This window comes from Penicillium cinerascens, assembly GCF_028974065.1.
Source record: "Penicillium cinerascens strain IBT 15544 chromosome Unknown scaffold_4_segment0_segment1, whole genome shotgun sequence".
Classification (NCBI taxonomy): Eukaryota; Fungi; Ascomycota; class Eurotiomycetes; order Eurotiales; family Aspergillaceae; genus Penicillium; species Penicillium cinerascens.
Genome location: NW_026695298.1, coordinates 4,915,984 through 4,930,754, shown reverse-complemented (window position 1 = coordinate 4,930,754; position 14,771 = coordinate 4,915,984). Strand labels below are relative to the sequence as shown.

The 14,771-nt window shown below is 44.2% G+C and overlaps 2 protein-coding genes across 2 annotated transcripts; one reads left to right on the top strand and one right to left on the bottom strand.

Annotated features, from left to right (window-relative positions):
- Positions 1–1,900: 1,900 nt before the first annotated feature.
- On the top strand, positions 1,901–2,281 carry N7498_011014 (uncharacterized protein; the record flags this gene model as incomplete). Its single annotated transcript, XM_058458070.1, has 1 exon — positions 1,901–2,281. One exon carries the CDS (start codon positions 1,901–1,903, stop codon positions 2,279–2,281), a length of 381 nt encoding a protein of 126 aa, XP_058304969.1.
- Positions 2,282–6,041: 3,760 nt separating this feature from the next.
- On the bottom strand, positions 6,042–7,103 carry N7498_011013 (glycosyltransferase family 32 protein; the record flags this gene model as incomplete). The annotated part of the gene is made up of 1 exon (XM_058458069.1): positions 6,042–7,103. One exon carries the CDS (start codon positions 7,101–7,103, stop codon positions 6,042–6,044), a length of 1,062 nt encoding a protein of 353 aa, XP_058304968.1.
- Positions 7,104–14,771: the final 7,668 nt, after the last annotated feature.

Sequence of the window (14,771 nt, the reverse complement as noted above, 5' to 3'; positions counted from 1 at the left end):
GCAGTCTAGACATCCGTCTCGAGACCTTGATATCTTTATAAGCGTGTAAATAGCTTCTGCAGAGACGGACACCGGCCTGCTAGCTCCAAAATATCCTTAGCCGAAAATATAGGCGCAATTGGTCCTATTTTAGAAAGCCTGCATATATCTTGACTAGTCTCCCCTAGTTAGTTAACGTATTTCACTACCGAGTGGGACACCGCAAAACACCATATTAAATGCTGCTTTTTACAACCTTATATCTAATCAACCATCGCTCTAATTTATTATCATATAAATATACTGGTACTGATAAGCATACTTCATGGGAGATATTAATTTTAAGCCGATCAAAATGTTGTATAATAACAATACCATAAATTACGTTGTAATTTATCTTAATAAACCGGAAATATATATTCTCCGGTACCAAAATTTCCTAGACTCCATTTTAGTACTATATTTACTGTATAGAACATGGCCTTACAGTTTGCTATCTATACGAGCCCCGGTTATTGAGATATAATGTTGTAAAAAGCAGCATTTAATATGGTGTTTTGCGGTGGCCCACTCGGTGTGTGGCCTGGTGGGTAGTAAATTACGTTACAGCAGAGAAAGATTGCGAGCTCAGCTCCCTAACCGCCAGGGACGCCCACGGATGACTAGGATATTGGGAATAGGCTGAGAAACAAAGCGTGGCTTTAAGGAAGTAGGTTTGAATTTCACTGTACGGCCTGAGAAACAAACTATGAGTGTGGGGGAATCTGTTTTCTAACACTTTGTACTGTATTACAGTATTTCTGAGTAACGGTGTCTTTCATTATTACCCGGTACCTAAGGCCAAGTTCAAGCAAAACCTAATTAGAAGGGAATGGCAATAACAAATTCCTAACAAATTTTCCGGTTTTTAACGCATACCAACATTTATGAAACCAAGTTACATATCACATGCGCATTAGTGTATGGGTGACTAGAACCTTCCAGAGAGATGTAAACAATTCAAACAACTCCAGCAGCGGTGGATCTTGCGGTTCCAGCCACCTATCATCTTCTCCACACATGCAGCCATCCGAATGCTACCTCGTATTCATATTATTCGATTCAGCTTTCTTCCCTTGATTCCCTTTCCGTCAGATTGAAAATGGCGCTTACTCAGCATGTCAGACCTCCTGAGTGGAAAGCAGAAAGTCGGGGGCTGATGATGCTTTGGAATGTCGACGAAGCTGCAGCTTTCCATACTCATATGAATGTCTAGTGGCCATTCTTCTCGTCTGTTTCACGGTGGACCCCATCATTTTCGATCATGAAGCGAGCTATTCCTTGTTACTGGGTTCGTCTCCTTCTAGTCTTCTCACTTTCGTTCTCTACACTGGCCACATCCGTCTGCTACTCTCCAAATGAGCAAAGTACGGAGGCCGACTCGGTATACCAGCCTTGCTCTTTCTCAAATGACGGTGTCAGCATGTGCTGTGCCCTAAACCGTGACAACCCTCCCGGCGGGAACAGCAGTGACGGGCTCACTAGAGATACTTGTCTTCAAAATGGACTGTGTATGAACAGCCAGAATTCTGGAGCTGCGATAACCTATTGGAGAGATATGTGTACTAGCACGGACTGGTCGGACAGAGGAAAGTGCTTAAATGTCTGCACAGACATCGATGTAAGTCCCAGAAACAGACCTATCCGGGCATTCCATATGATCACGACCTAACCTTCGCCGTGATTCATCACTTAGACCGGAGATACCCAGCAGCTCACTCCATGCGATGGGACGGCAACTTCGACCACTTGGTGTTGCGGTTTTAATAATACTGATTGTTGCAACACGACGAGTGCCATCACCATCCCTGCCCTTTTCGGTGCCATATCTAGCTCTACCTCTACCACGATCCCTACCACGATCCCTACAACTATCCATACCATGATCCCTACCACGATCCCTACCACTACCCCTACCACGAATCAGACATCACACACCTCGGAATCATCGGGCCTCTCGATAGGGGCAAAGGCAGGCATTGGTGTTGGTGTTGGCGTCGGTGCTCTGCTGGCGATATCTGCTTTTGCGGCGCTTTTCCTTCGAGAACGGAAGAACAAAAAGCTGAAAGGTAATTCTCAATACACCTTTGCAGCGACTTCGGACACCTTAGCGCGTGAGGTTCCCCATCGAATGCCACAATCGGAATTAGAGTGCAATACGATTCGTGAAGCATCGGCAGGTGGCCAGGAGCTTAAGCAAGACGTGCACCATAATGCTAGACACGAATTACCGGGGGAATCGACTGGTGCTAGAGGGATATAGGAATGACGTCAAAAGCCGGAGATGTCTGTCAAGAGCTGGAGCTGCGAACCAACTCTGCTGCTTTTTGTTTCAATATGTTAGTTGATGCTCGATGGGTGCTTGATAGCACTGATTATACGCTTATTGGATACAATCGAAAAATACCCTGCATGAGAATCAGTCCTTCCGAATATCGCTGCAACCACCTTGATCTTATATTTCCGTAACCAAGAAGCGCTGATCTACATCAAGGTGGCAACCCGAAATATTAATATTCCAATTTACGACTACGTCGTCTCAATACGTTAAGCTAAATACGTATCTATATCTTGTTAATATAGTTTCGGTGTGGTAAAAATGTGACTGCTTCTTGCCACGGGCTAGCCCTGACATAAGCATAGATAGTAACGTAATTCCCGGCCGACCTGGCCACCCGGCCGTCCTGGCCACCCCATCCAAAACCGCGTCTTCCTACCTACCTACCTACTTCAACCACCTATTATGCCACCAAAACGCTCTGAATCTTCGCAGAAATTAGCCAATCAGGAGGGCAAGATCTTATTAGCCCTTAATGATATTAAAAATGGCCGCATCAAATCTCTCCGCGCAGTAGCGAAGCTATACGCAATACCGCGTTCAACACTACAAACGCGCGCCCACGGCCAAACCTCACGCGCTGAGAAACGCCCATCTGGTCATAAATTGACCCAATACGAAGAGGATTCGCTTACTAGGTGGATTATCTCTATGGATACGCGTGGAGCAGCGCCTAGGCCATCTACTGTGCGAGATATGGCTAATATCCTACTTACTGCGCGCGGCGAGACCCCTCCGCCTAGTGTAGGCAAAAATTGGCCATCAACCTTTATTCAACGGCGCGATGAGCTTCGCACACGCTTCTCAAGAAGATATGACTACCAGCGCGCCCTAAACGAAGACCCGAACTCGCTACGACAGTGGTTTGCGACTGTACAACGCGTTATCGATGAGAACGGTATACAATCGGAGGATATCTACAACTTTGATGAGACAGGATTTGCAATGGGTCTTATTTCAGCGCAGAAGGTGGTTACGCGGGCAGAATACTACGGTCGGCGATCTATTCTGTAGCCAGGAAATCGCGAATGGGTTACTGCTATCGAAGCAATCTGCGCGGATGGTTATTCGCTACCGCCATGCGTGATCTTTAAGGGCCAAGTTGCTATTGCGGGTTGGTTTGATAACCTACCAAGAGACTGGCGAATCGAGGTCTCAAATAACGGCTGGACTACCGATAAGATTGGCCTACGGTGGCTACAAAAACTCTTTATTCCAGCGACTACTACCCGTACGCGAGGCAAATATCGTCTATTGATTCTTGATGGCCACGGAAGCCATCTTACACCCCAATTCGACCGAATCTGCGCAGAAAACGATATTATATCGCTTTGTATGCCTGCGCATTCTTCGCATCTTCTACAACCGCTTGATGTTGGGTGTTTTGCTATACTTAAACGCGCGTACGGTCGCTTCGTAAGCGATCTTGCGCGTGTAGGCTATAACCATATCGACAAGTTTGATTTCTTGGACGATTACCAACGCGCGCGGCTAGAAGCCTTTCAACCAAATACTATTCGAAATAGCTTCGTGGCTACTAGTCTAGTGCCAATCGATCCAGAAAGGGTGCTTTCAAAGCTTAATATCTCACTCCGAACGCCTACACCACCGGGTAGTCGACCAAGCAGCAGATCGAGCCAATTCACCCCAAAAACGCCAAAAACTGTTATTCAGCTCCAAAAGCAAGCTTCGATGCTTAAGGATCTACTAAAGCAACGGTCAACTAGCCCTCCGAGCCCATCAAAAACTATACTAGATCAGATTATCAAAGGCCACTACATATCGCTACACAACACTGCGCTACTAGCGCAAGAAAATGCGAATCTACGCGCAGCGAACGAGAAGAAACGACAAAAACGCAATCGGTCAACTAGGCAGATACCCTGTGAAGATGGCCTATGGGTCGAAGAGGGCCTACAGCTAGCTCAGCAGCTAAACCAACCAGTTGAAGGTATTAGGTTAGCATCGCATGCGCAGGGCGATCTGCCTAATCAGCCAGATCAGCCAGCCAAAAGGGCTCCGCCAAGGTGTAGCGGGTGCGGGGTGATTGGGCATAAGATCAATCGTTGTAATAATCACTAGTTTTATATCAATTAATCCGTTTTGGTTGAGATATGCCGATTTAAAATCTTCTAATGGGGGTGGGTGGCCGGGACGGGCGGGTGGCCAGGTCGGCCGGGAATTACGTTATGCAGTGGAAGAAAATCAAGGTTCTTTCGCGAGCCATCACAAGAGAACGCGACGGTGCCCGCATTTGATAGAAAATATATGACAATAATCTATAATAGATAGTAGGCTCCCTGCGTCAAATCCCAAAGGTAACAATAAGCTGATTGCAACGCCAAAGAACATACAAGTTGCTTACTTAAGTAATATGTTCGGAATGACTGTGTTATAGGTAGGGTTGGACTAGGTAAGGGACTAGATCAAATATGTATATTCTCATGCGACGCTGAGTTCGTTACTGATTGGCTGATGTCTATACAAGTCCGCGGGCCCTCACACTCGCTATTCTTTTCTAAGTGATTGGCTATACCTATACCTATTGCGTGCAGATTATATGTGGTTAGCATCTCTACCCCTTCGAAACCAATTTCCCCATTATATATATCTTGGTCATTCTCGCTGCATTTGTAACAGGCTAGTGCCTGGTTAGTTAGTAAGGTTATGCCTTACCCTTGCTTATAGTGCCCTGGCGAACAACAGACGTTGGTCTGTTGTCTTGTATGATCTTTTGGTCAAGGGGAAATGGTGGTGAAACCAGCGCCCCGCTCCGACCCCTCACAAAAGTAAGGCCTTCATCAAAGAAGATTTAAAGTAAAGTAAAGGAAATACTAAAAAATGTAGGCTAAAACAGCAAATTTTATGTAGTCACAAGTCTCTGCTTTGTTTGCATTGTTTGGGGCCCATTAGGGGCCTACTAGGGGTCCACGGTGTGCTCATGGGCCTAATGGTAAAGCCCAGAGCCCACTGTGGTCTCAAGGACCGGGCCAAAGCTCAACCCATTTGCTGGTTGGGTTAGGTTGGGCCGTGGGCCCCGGGGGGCTTTGGCACAGTCTCAGTTGGGATAGGCTACCCACGCGGGCTTAAAGCCTATAATAGGTCGAAGGTTTGGACCCCTAACCAAACCCACGATTGGGTTGGGTTAGGTTGGGCTTTAGGCTTTATGGGTTATGGCACAGTCTAGGAGAGGGTAAATAAGTGATAGTTGTGAGTGTTAGAACCAAAATAAATGTAAAAAGCAAAGTTGAATTAGCTATTTATGCAAAAAATTCAGGCTAAAGTAGGCCAAATCAGGCCAAATCAAGTGTCGATGGATAGACCCACTTTATCTATAGAGGGACAAAAACTCTATATCCATAATGGATAGTCTATGGATGGATAATGGACCAGCCCCCTGTGTCCATGGACTGTCCATACTGATGTCTAGTTCGGGTTAAAGATTATAACCCGCCCGCGGGTTTTGGTGCAGTCTAACTGCAACGTAATAACCGAGAATACTGGCATGTGGCATGCCCCGTTGGCTGCTAGCACCCTCACTTTACTATAGCTTTTGCGCTTAATCCTCTATCCTAGTCAGTCCGCTTCACAACTTCTGGGCTGTCGGTAACGTGGGACCTACGAAATTGGTCTTACTGGGTACGACCATAAAAGACTGAGTTGATTTGCCTTGAATATCTGCATGTTATGACATGTCATTGTGCCTCCATGATCCTCGGAATTTATGCTGTACCAACGCCTCCTCCGGAATTGACCCGTCCCTTGTGCTATTCGAATGCGGCTGACCCATTCCGAATCCGTCAATTGGGAAGATCAAAATATCACCTATGAGTCTCGGCTGCACTAGTCCACTCAAATTCCTTAATGACGTCAAATCTGGCTCATACTGCTGCAGCTGCCGGAATACAGCGTCCGTCCAAGCAGCTGGACCAGTCATTTTCATAACTTCAGCTGATTTGACTTTAAGTTCCGAAAATGTTGTTTGCCGTCCCTCCATGAAAATCTCTAGTGCTGAAATTACCCAGTCTATCATGTAGCTGAATAAAGGGTGTCCAGGAGTCGCAGCAATGGTCCACTGGCAGAATTGCAGGTCGGGATGAACCTCGCCCCAATTTCCCCCATCAAGACGGTCGAATTCTACCCCTATAACCACGCGAACGTTTTTCTGATAACCTTCAGGCACCCATTGATCAATCGGCTTCAGGTTTACCGTATCAATATCCGAGTAAACGCCGCCTTGTTTTGAAAGTATCAGGTACCTCAGCAAATCGGACTTCATTCCGGTATTTTGCAGCTCTCTGAATATCCTCAATAGGGTTGGATTTCCCATAAAATGTTGGCGCACAAGTGATTCGGCGCCTTTGTCTCCAACCAAAACGTATTCGTATTCGGGGTTGTGAGCGAGCCAAGAGCCGGTGTCGACAAGATTCTGAGGGTCGATTTGAAAACTGGTCTTATTGGCGGTCGGGGGCGCAAGGTATATCTGCCACATTTTTTGGGGAAGGAGAGAATGCCAGTCTTGATCAGGTTGAATCTCCTTTTCTTCGGCACTTGGCTCTATCGAGCGACCAATATGTCCGTTGAAAGAATAGTCAAGAAAGGCAACCACTAGAAGCAACCAAACAACTGTGATGAACCCGGTCTTCAGCATCCGACTTTTAAAGTTGGGAAGCCGCCACGAATTCTTAAAGAAAGGGACAAAGGACATAGAAAGGACGAAGAACCGTTCGAGCCTGTCTTTGAACATCTCGCAAGAAGCAAGGAAGGAATGACAGAAACCAAGAGGGAAAGAAATATAGTGTCGCGTTGGTGCCGTCTCATCGATGGTCTCTTTTATCGACAGTCACTATCGGACACACTCCGCTGTCTTGAAAGACAGATGGATGATGTTTCCAGGAATTCCAGATCCGCAGACTGCTAGTACGTGGATCAAAAGCAAGACCGATGGTTCTATAAATATCAGGGACTTGGCACAACCTGACTAGACTTTAATTGACTTCTGGGCTAGGTTATGAAAAGCTTCGGCGAATTTCCAAATAGATCAAGCCGAATGGAAAGGTCGCCAAGCTAACTAGACACCAGCATGGACATGGACATGGACATGGAAAAAAATAATTTGTCCATGGACGATTTTTTTGGGTCCATTCTGTAATTACCATGAAATTTATTAAAAACATTAATAAATCTATGCAATATACGTATATATTACCGTCTATGGACAGCTTTTTGGACCCCTTTTGTCTAATAGACCGTCCATGCTGATGTCTAAAGCTAACCCACCTTAGGCACGACTTCAAATGTCTCAAAGATAGATTAGGTTGAAGGCAGCAGGATAACCAACTATGGATCTTCTATATTTAGCATACATTGCATAGTAATAGCCATGGCCGTGTCAATGTAACTTGCTGCTTACGCAGATCCTGGCGCAGCGTCATTGTTGATCCTCGTATAGGATGTAACTCTGTGTGGATTTAATGCTAGCCTTTCCACTGCCACAAGAGCAGTGCTAGTCCAGATGTGGGCTACCGCTGCACTAATCCTCCCACGGACTGCATCCCTGCTTCGCCTCATCTCCTGTGGAATACTGCAGAGCACCAGTCGGACGGAATGAGTATCCCATCCGACCACCAAACGGGAGTTTCGCCCCCACCCCCAATTACGGCAGTGATTTAGGCGTCCAAATTTTATTGGCTTAGGCCAAGAAGGATTCACGGAATCCTTCCCTCCGCGCAAATTGTTTCACAAATACGGGTGGGACTTGGCTACTACGGTAACGTAATTCCTAAGCGAGAGGCCACCCCACCCATTTTTTACGCGTCAACGTGTCTCTTCTATTTTCTACCGACCACCATGCCTCCAGATTAGCTCTTATATTTCGCCATTAGGTTTATGTTTCCCGAACGTGATTAAACTGCGCCAAACCTCGCGAATGGGTTCTGGAATGAAAACTAGACTTCCGCATAACCCAATCTAACCCAGACCCAACCTGTGCGCCAAAGCCCACTGGCCCACGGCTAGACTTGGCACTCACCCGCCCCGCGGGTCTAAAGTTTGGAATCCACCGCACCTCCGAGGGTCAGGGTCCAACCTCACCGACCCTGACCCGGACCCGGACCCTCGAAGGGTCCATGCTAAACCTCGCTTTGGGTCGGGCTTAGCTGCTTGTAAAATACAATGAAAATATGAATGCCTGAAGACGGATGAAGGAATAATGATGGAATGAAAAAACTGCATTCGAAGCCCACTCTCACGGAATTCAGGGCAGTACTCCGAAGTTCGACGTATAGTATACTATAAAAATATCCTCCTTGGGGGGTTAAGTCCATATTCCAAATTCACTACATCTGCCCTCCTCACTATCCTAAAGGTATTAGTGCCTCGTAATAGCGCCCCCCACCTGGCGGTGAGGGTGCGCTGCACCGGTAGGCCCATTTTCAGCGGTAGGCCCAAATTTTCCATTATCCATCGTTTTTCATCATAACCAGCCACCACCATGCCTAACCAGCCCGAAATTCCGGAATCTCGTGTAATCGAGGCCTGCGAAGCCGCCTATGCCCAAAAAAAGCCGAATTTGTCGAAGATCGCCAAGGAATATGGTGTTTCGTATTACGTGCTGCGGGGACGCGTCCGACGGGGTAAACTAGCTCGCACTGCCCAGAAACCGGTCAATAAGGCTCTTCAAGACTATCAGGAGGAAGCTTTGACTCACTGGATATGTGATATGCGTGATCGCTATCTCCCAGTGACGCCTGCGCTAGTAGAGGAGATAGCGAATCTCTCGCTAAAGCGTGCGGGTGTCGAACGCGAGCTAGGCAGTACGTGGGTGTATCGCTTCATTAAACGACTTCCTCAAGGCCTTGATCTTGCCCCGGTAAAGCAGAGAACGAAGGAGTATAAGCGGATCCAGGCAGACGATAGCGGAATACTAGAACTCTAGTATTCTCGATGGGGGAACGTCGTTAAAAATGCAGCGCCACGGTTAATATATAACGTCGATGAATGTGGCTTCCAACCCGGTCGGGGTAAAGCGTAGACGGTAATCAGTGGCCGTATGATGCCTATCCCTGATCTCTGCGAAGCTAAACGTGGCGAAACTATTACCGCCGTCGAATGTATCGCTGCCGATGGTTGGCAGATGGATCCACTGTTTATCTTCAAGGGCTCGACGTATATAGAGACTTAGTATCATAGCAGCGAAGCTCTTCCACCGCGGACGCTCACGGCTGTGTCTCCAAATGGCTAGATCTCTGATGAATTAGCTATTGAATGGCTTCAATACTTCCACAAGGCGACGATTAGTCGTACGTTAAAAGGGGAGAAACGTATCTTGTTGTTCGATGGCCATAGTGCCCACTTCACGAAGGAGTTTCTACAGAGATGCGAGGATTATCAGCTTATCTGCTTTGCTTTCGAACCTCATTTAACGCACCTTTGTCAACCGCTTAATGGAAAGCCCTTTTTGAGCTATAAGCAGCACTTCCGAAGAGAGAATAATAACCTCGCGTTCCTCGCGGGTGAGCCTATCGGAAAGGCTGATTTCCTACGATGTATCGCGGATGTACGACGACGAGCATTCAACGCACGGATTATTCGTGAATCCTTCAAAGAACGTGGCATTTGGCCACCAAATGGTATACATATCATCAAGAAGCTTGCCAATAGCTAGCTAGAGCTACCAGTGCTCTTAGCGCCTAATCTCCGTACGTATGGGGAACAGACACCATTAGACATTGACACTCCCATGGGTATTCCTATTTGGGACAGTCCCGTCCCGCCCATGGGTGGGATATGGGACCGACCCTTAGTCCCATAGGTGGGACGGCCTTTTCCCTACCCATCTATGGGACTCCTATACTCCCATGAGTACCCATAATACAAGGAGGTATAATTAATGCATATTATGTAGGAATCTTTGGTATTTAGGTGGTAAAATTACAGTCGAAAGGTAATAAAATAAGAAAAAGAAAGTGAGGTTTGAATGAGAGAATAGCACCTATATTATTCTATAGAATTTCAAAGCCCTCAGGCCCCCAAGGACGTCTTTTCACCCGACTAGAGGCCCGAATCTAGCTTTCTGGAATTATAGGCAAAGAGACTAAATTATCATCACTCTCATTAGATAAAACACTCTTTCTTCTCTTACTAGCCCGAACAGAAGATAGCCTAGAAATATCTATCCTATCTAGCTTATCTAGCTCATCTAGCTCATCTACCCTATCCGCCTTAGTATCACTAATTAGCTCAAAACCTTCTATTTACTGAGAAGGTTTATCTGTTTCACCGTCCTCGTGGATAGATAGAGATCGGATAAAAGCTAGCTACTAATCTTCCATCTCGAACCTAGTCGTACACATAAACATCATTAGGTCTTGGATAGTTGAAGAATTCAGACGACCCCTCCGATAATAATAGATATCCTAGGCTAAATTAAATAACCTTTCTACACTAGCACTAGTAGCAGGGATAGAGAAAATATCCTATACTATATATACTAGTGTAGGGAACTAATGCGTATGATCTTTCCAGAATAGACGAGGGCTAATTAGGACCAAACCTAAGTAAAACTAAAGAAATTAGACGAGAGGTAAAATAAGAGGTAAGACTAGAAGTGAGAGAAAAGTGAGAGGAAAGTGAGAGGAAAGTGAGAGGAAAGTGAGAGGAAAGTGAGAGGAAAAAGTAAGCTTACCTCCTTGGAGATATTAGGTTAATTCATCCTGATCCTTGGTGGATTTAGGCTTAGAAGCAAGCAATTAATCAAGCTTAGAAGCTTAGATAGAAGCCTAAGGTTTTAGGATTGAATCACTCTCTATTTAATATACTTTTATTCGCTCTTAAAAGCTCGCTCGATATAAAGAAGCATAGTCTTTATCTATCTAGTTGGGGCCAGAAAAGAACTGCAACTTATACTAAGGGGCGAGGATTGTGCTATGCGTATAGATATCACTAAGTTCTAGATTATCTATTTTTGTATAGTACTCTCGAAGCTTATTTTTAGCTAATTTAAGAGCTTTAAGCATCTACCATTTCTACCTAGCCTAGAAGTGAAGGAAAAGTAAGTAAGTGAGACTTAAATAAATCCCTTTTCCGCTAATTGTGACTCTGATTTTTCGCACTTTAACCCTTGTTATATAGGTTGAAGTGCGAAAAATCAGAGTTATAATTAGCGGAAAAGGGAGAGAATATAGGAGACTAACCTTTTTCCGCCTTAACTGCCGAATCGAAGCTTTAAGGTGGTCAAAAAGCTTATTATAGATACTAAAAATACTATAGATAGTAATATCCTTAGTCTTAGATAGGGTAGTGGTAAATTAGAAGAAAGGCTTAGTTAAATAAAGAAGATAATCAATCTAACGCCATTCCTCTAAATTAATTATTAACTATTTAACCTAGTAGGTAATACAGTACTGATTTAAATCAGATTAAAGCCTTTTAGCCCGGTAAAGCATTAGATATATCGAATTCCAACGCGTACGGACGTCCTAGATTGGGACTAATATAGGCTAATTAGTCTAAAGCTTTAGGAAGTTATCCCGTCTCTATAGGCTTATATTAATATATATAGCAAGACTATAAGCCTTACGAAGGGTATTCGTAATATCTAGCTTTCTAGATCTCTACTAAGCCCGAGTAGTAGCCTAACTATGCTCTTCTGTCTAAACTATTTCCACTATATTATTCTAGGGGTTTGCCTTTATCTAACTAAGAAGCTATTTTAGACTAAGCTAAATCACATACGTAAGGCAAGGAATACGGATCAAAGGTAGACTAGGATAACTAGCTTAGATGCTTATAATCATCGTCTAGTTATTTAACGCATTATCCGTAGTAATAGCCATAATCTAGTCTAGAATCTAATACTTTTAAAGGGTATCAGTTAGGACTAACCTAAGATTCGTCCTAGTGTATGTTCCTTCTAGGGGTTTAAATCCTAGAAGTACCTCTCGGTAATCCTAATTCTGGTCTAGGAAATAGCCAGTTATAGCTATAAATGCCTATTGAAAGGGGGATATCTAGTAATCTAGACTAATAGAGAGCTTTAAACAAGGTGGAAGCGTCCGAAGGATATCTTTCTATTGGTCTTCGACTATATTTTGTAGTCGGCGCTATATTATACGACCGGTGGGAAAGGTTGGGACCGAAGGGGCGGATTGGGTTAGGCGTAGAAGCTTCCAGAAGTGCTCGTTCTCGATAATCTAGAAAGGTAGGCGTAGGCTAGTGATTATAGTCAAAAGCTGCTCCTGCTAGAGCTTATTAGACTAAGGTTGGGATAGATAGGAATTAATTGCCTAGTGAGAGAATAATAGGTTAGTTATCTCTCACTTTTCTCTCACTTCTCTCTCACTTCTCTCTCACTTCTCTCTTACTTCTCTCTCACTTCTCTCTCACTTTTCTCTCTCTAGTAAATATACCGCTTTCTCTATTAAATGCTTAATATTTGTTTGCTTAGTTTTCCTCCGACATAGGCCATTTTTCTAATGCCTACCCATTGCTAACGTCCTATTAGAGATTAGATGTTCTAGTATAACACCACACTTCTTGCAAATAACCTTAGGCTTCCTAGTATTAATATATGTAATCTAATCAAACTGCGCCTAGACATAAGACTGAAAGCCCTTTTTATCCCAACGGATACGTTTTGCCTCGGGTTTCGTCCTATACTAGGTTGTAAGCCACTATTCAATAAACTCAGCCTTCGTCATTTCCGTCCAAAGTGCCCACTATTGCTTCCGGTCTCCAATACGTTAAATAGAGGGTGGTAGTAGTGGTTAGGTAGTGTTAGGCTCATTAAGCTGGCTTCTAGTTAGTTCGGATGGTTCTAGTTCAAAAGAGAAGGAATCAGATAAAAGAGGTTCAATACTATCGCTATAGATAGATTGGCTTATAGGGTCCGAAAGGTGTGCTATAGTGGCCGAAAGTGAAGAGAAACCGAGACCAAAATAAGAGAAAGAGCTTAGAAGGTAAGGCATACTAAGGGATTTTAGTATATACGCTAATATAATTAGTTCTTTAGGAGCCAATCACTACTAAGTGGGTTAGGTTAGTCTATCCTATTGGCCTAAATCTCTATATGCCCACGGGTATATCTATAGGTATACCTATAGGCCCGTAGAATTCGCTGAGAGCTATGCCCCCCAAAAATTTTCAACTTTTCTCTCAACTCTACCCTTTTTATCTCAACCACACACCCTACACTAATAATTAAGTGTTTATAAGATAAGTATAGATAAAAGAAGCTATAATAATTTAATTAAATAATAAAATAAGCCCTAATAACCTCGTATTATACTATAATAAAATTACTAAATTAAAGGAAATAATATAGTGGTGTGGTCGCATACAACAAATATATATCTTTAAGCACTAACTATAATTTGTACCACCACTTTGTTACCTTTACTTCTATAGGCCTAGAGTATTAATAAAACTAATGAACCGACCCTTAAATATATAAAATAAATTTATTTCTTAAAATTACCTAGTAGGTAGGCTGAAAAGTGGTGATATTACTTATTCCGACCAAAACAGACGTAAATAACAGAGATTAATCAGCAGAATCTGCATAATAATTCAGGCTAAATCAGGCCAAATCAGGCCAAATCAGGCAGAATTAGGTGTCCACGGGTACCCGTGGGTATAACGGGTATGACTCACGGGCGGGTAGGCAAAGACAATACCCGCGCGGGTATACCCACGGGCGGGCTACGGGTAGGACTTCCTACCCGCGGGCGGGCTATGTCAATGCCTACATCCATCTTCCTGGGGTAAGCTACTACGCCGCAGTAGTAGCCGACCTCTACGGGAGGTAGTATTTCTCTCTACAAATATTTGTCCTAAGGACTGCCCTGCCGCATAGGGACCCTTAGGCATTTATAGACTGCGCCAAAGCCCATACATGGGCCCAGAGGTCGGGCCCAAGGCCCAACCCGCATGGGCCGTGGGCCCTGAACTAAAAGCCCAACCCAACCCACGGCCCACGATGGGCCGAAGGTTTCAGCCCATTTAGGCCCATTTAGGCCCATTTTTGCATAAAATCTAGGTCTTAATGTACATTAATACGCTTATAAATAATGCATTTGTATTCTCTAATACACTGTATTCTAGCTTTTTTTATATATACTTTATAGATTTATATTAATATATAGTATATTTATATATAAGATCTATAGATATAGTTTAGTATTATATAAAATATAAATATATTTAGTATCCTAGGGTAATATATATATATATATATATCCTACGATGGCGTTTGGCCACCTACTTGGGACGAACTCTGGAAGGCACGGAACATCGTGCCGAAAGAAAATTACTTTCGCTCAATGCCGCTTGGCTCCGCTTATGAATAGTTAGAATGCACAAGGATCTTTTTTCGGTAGTAGTGGTCCAATGAGCTGTCATCGCGGTCCACTTTACC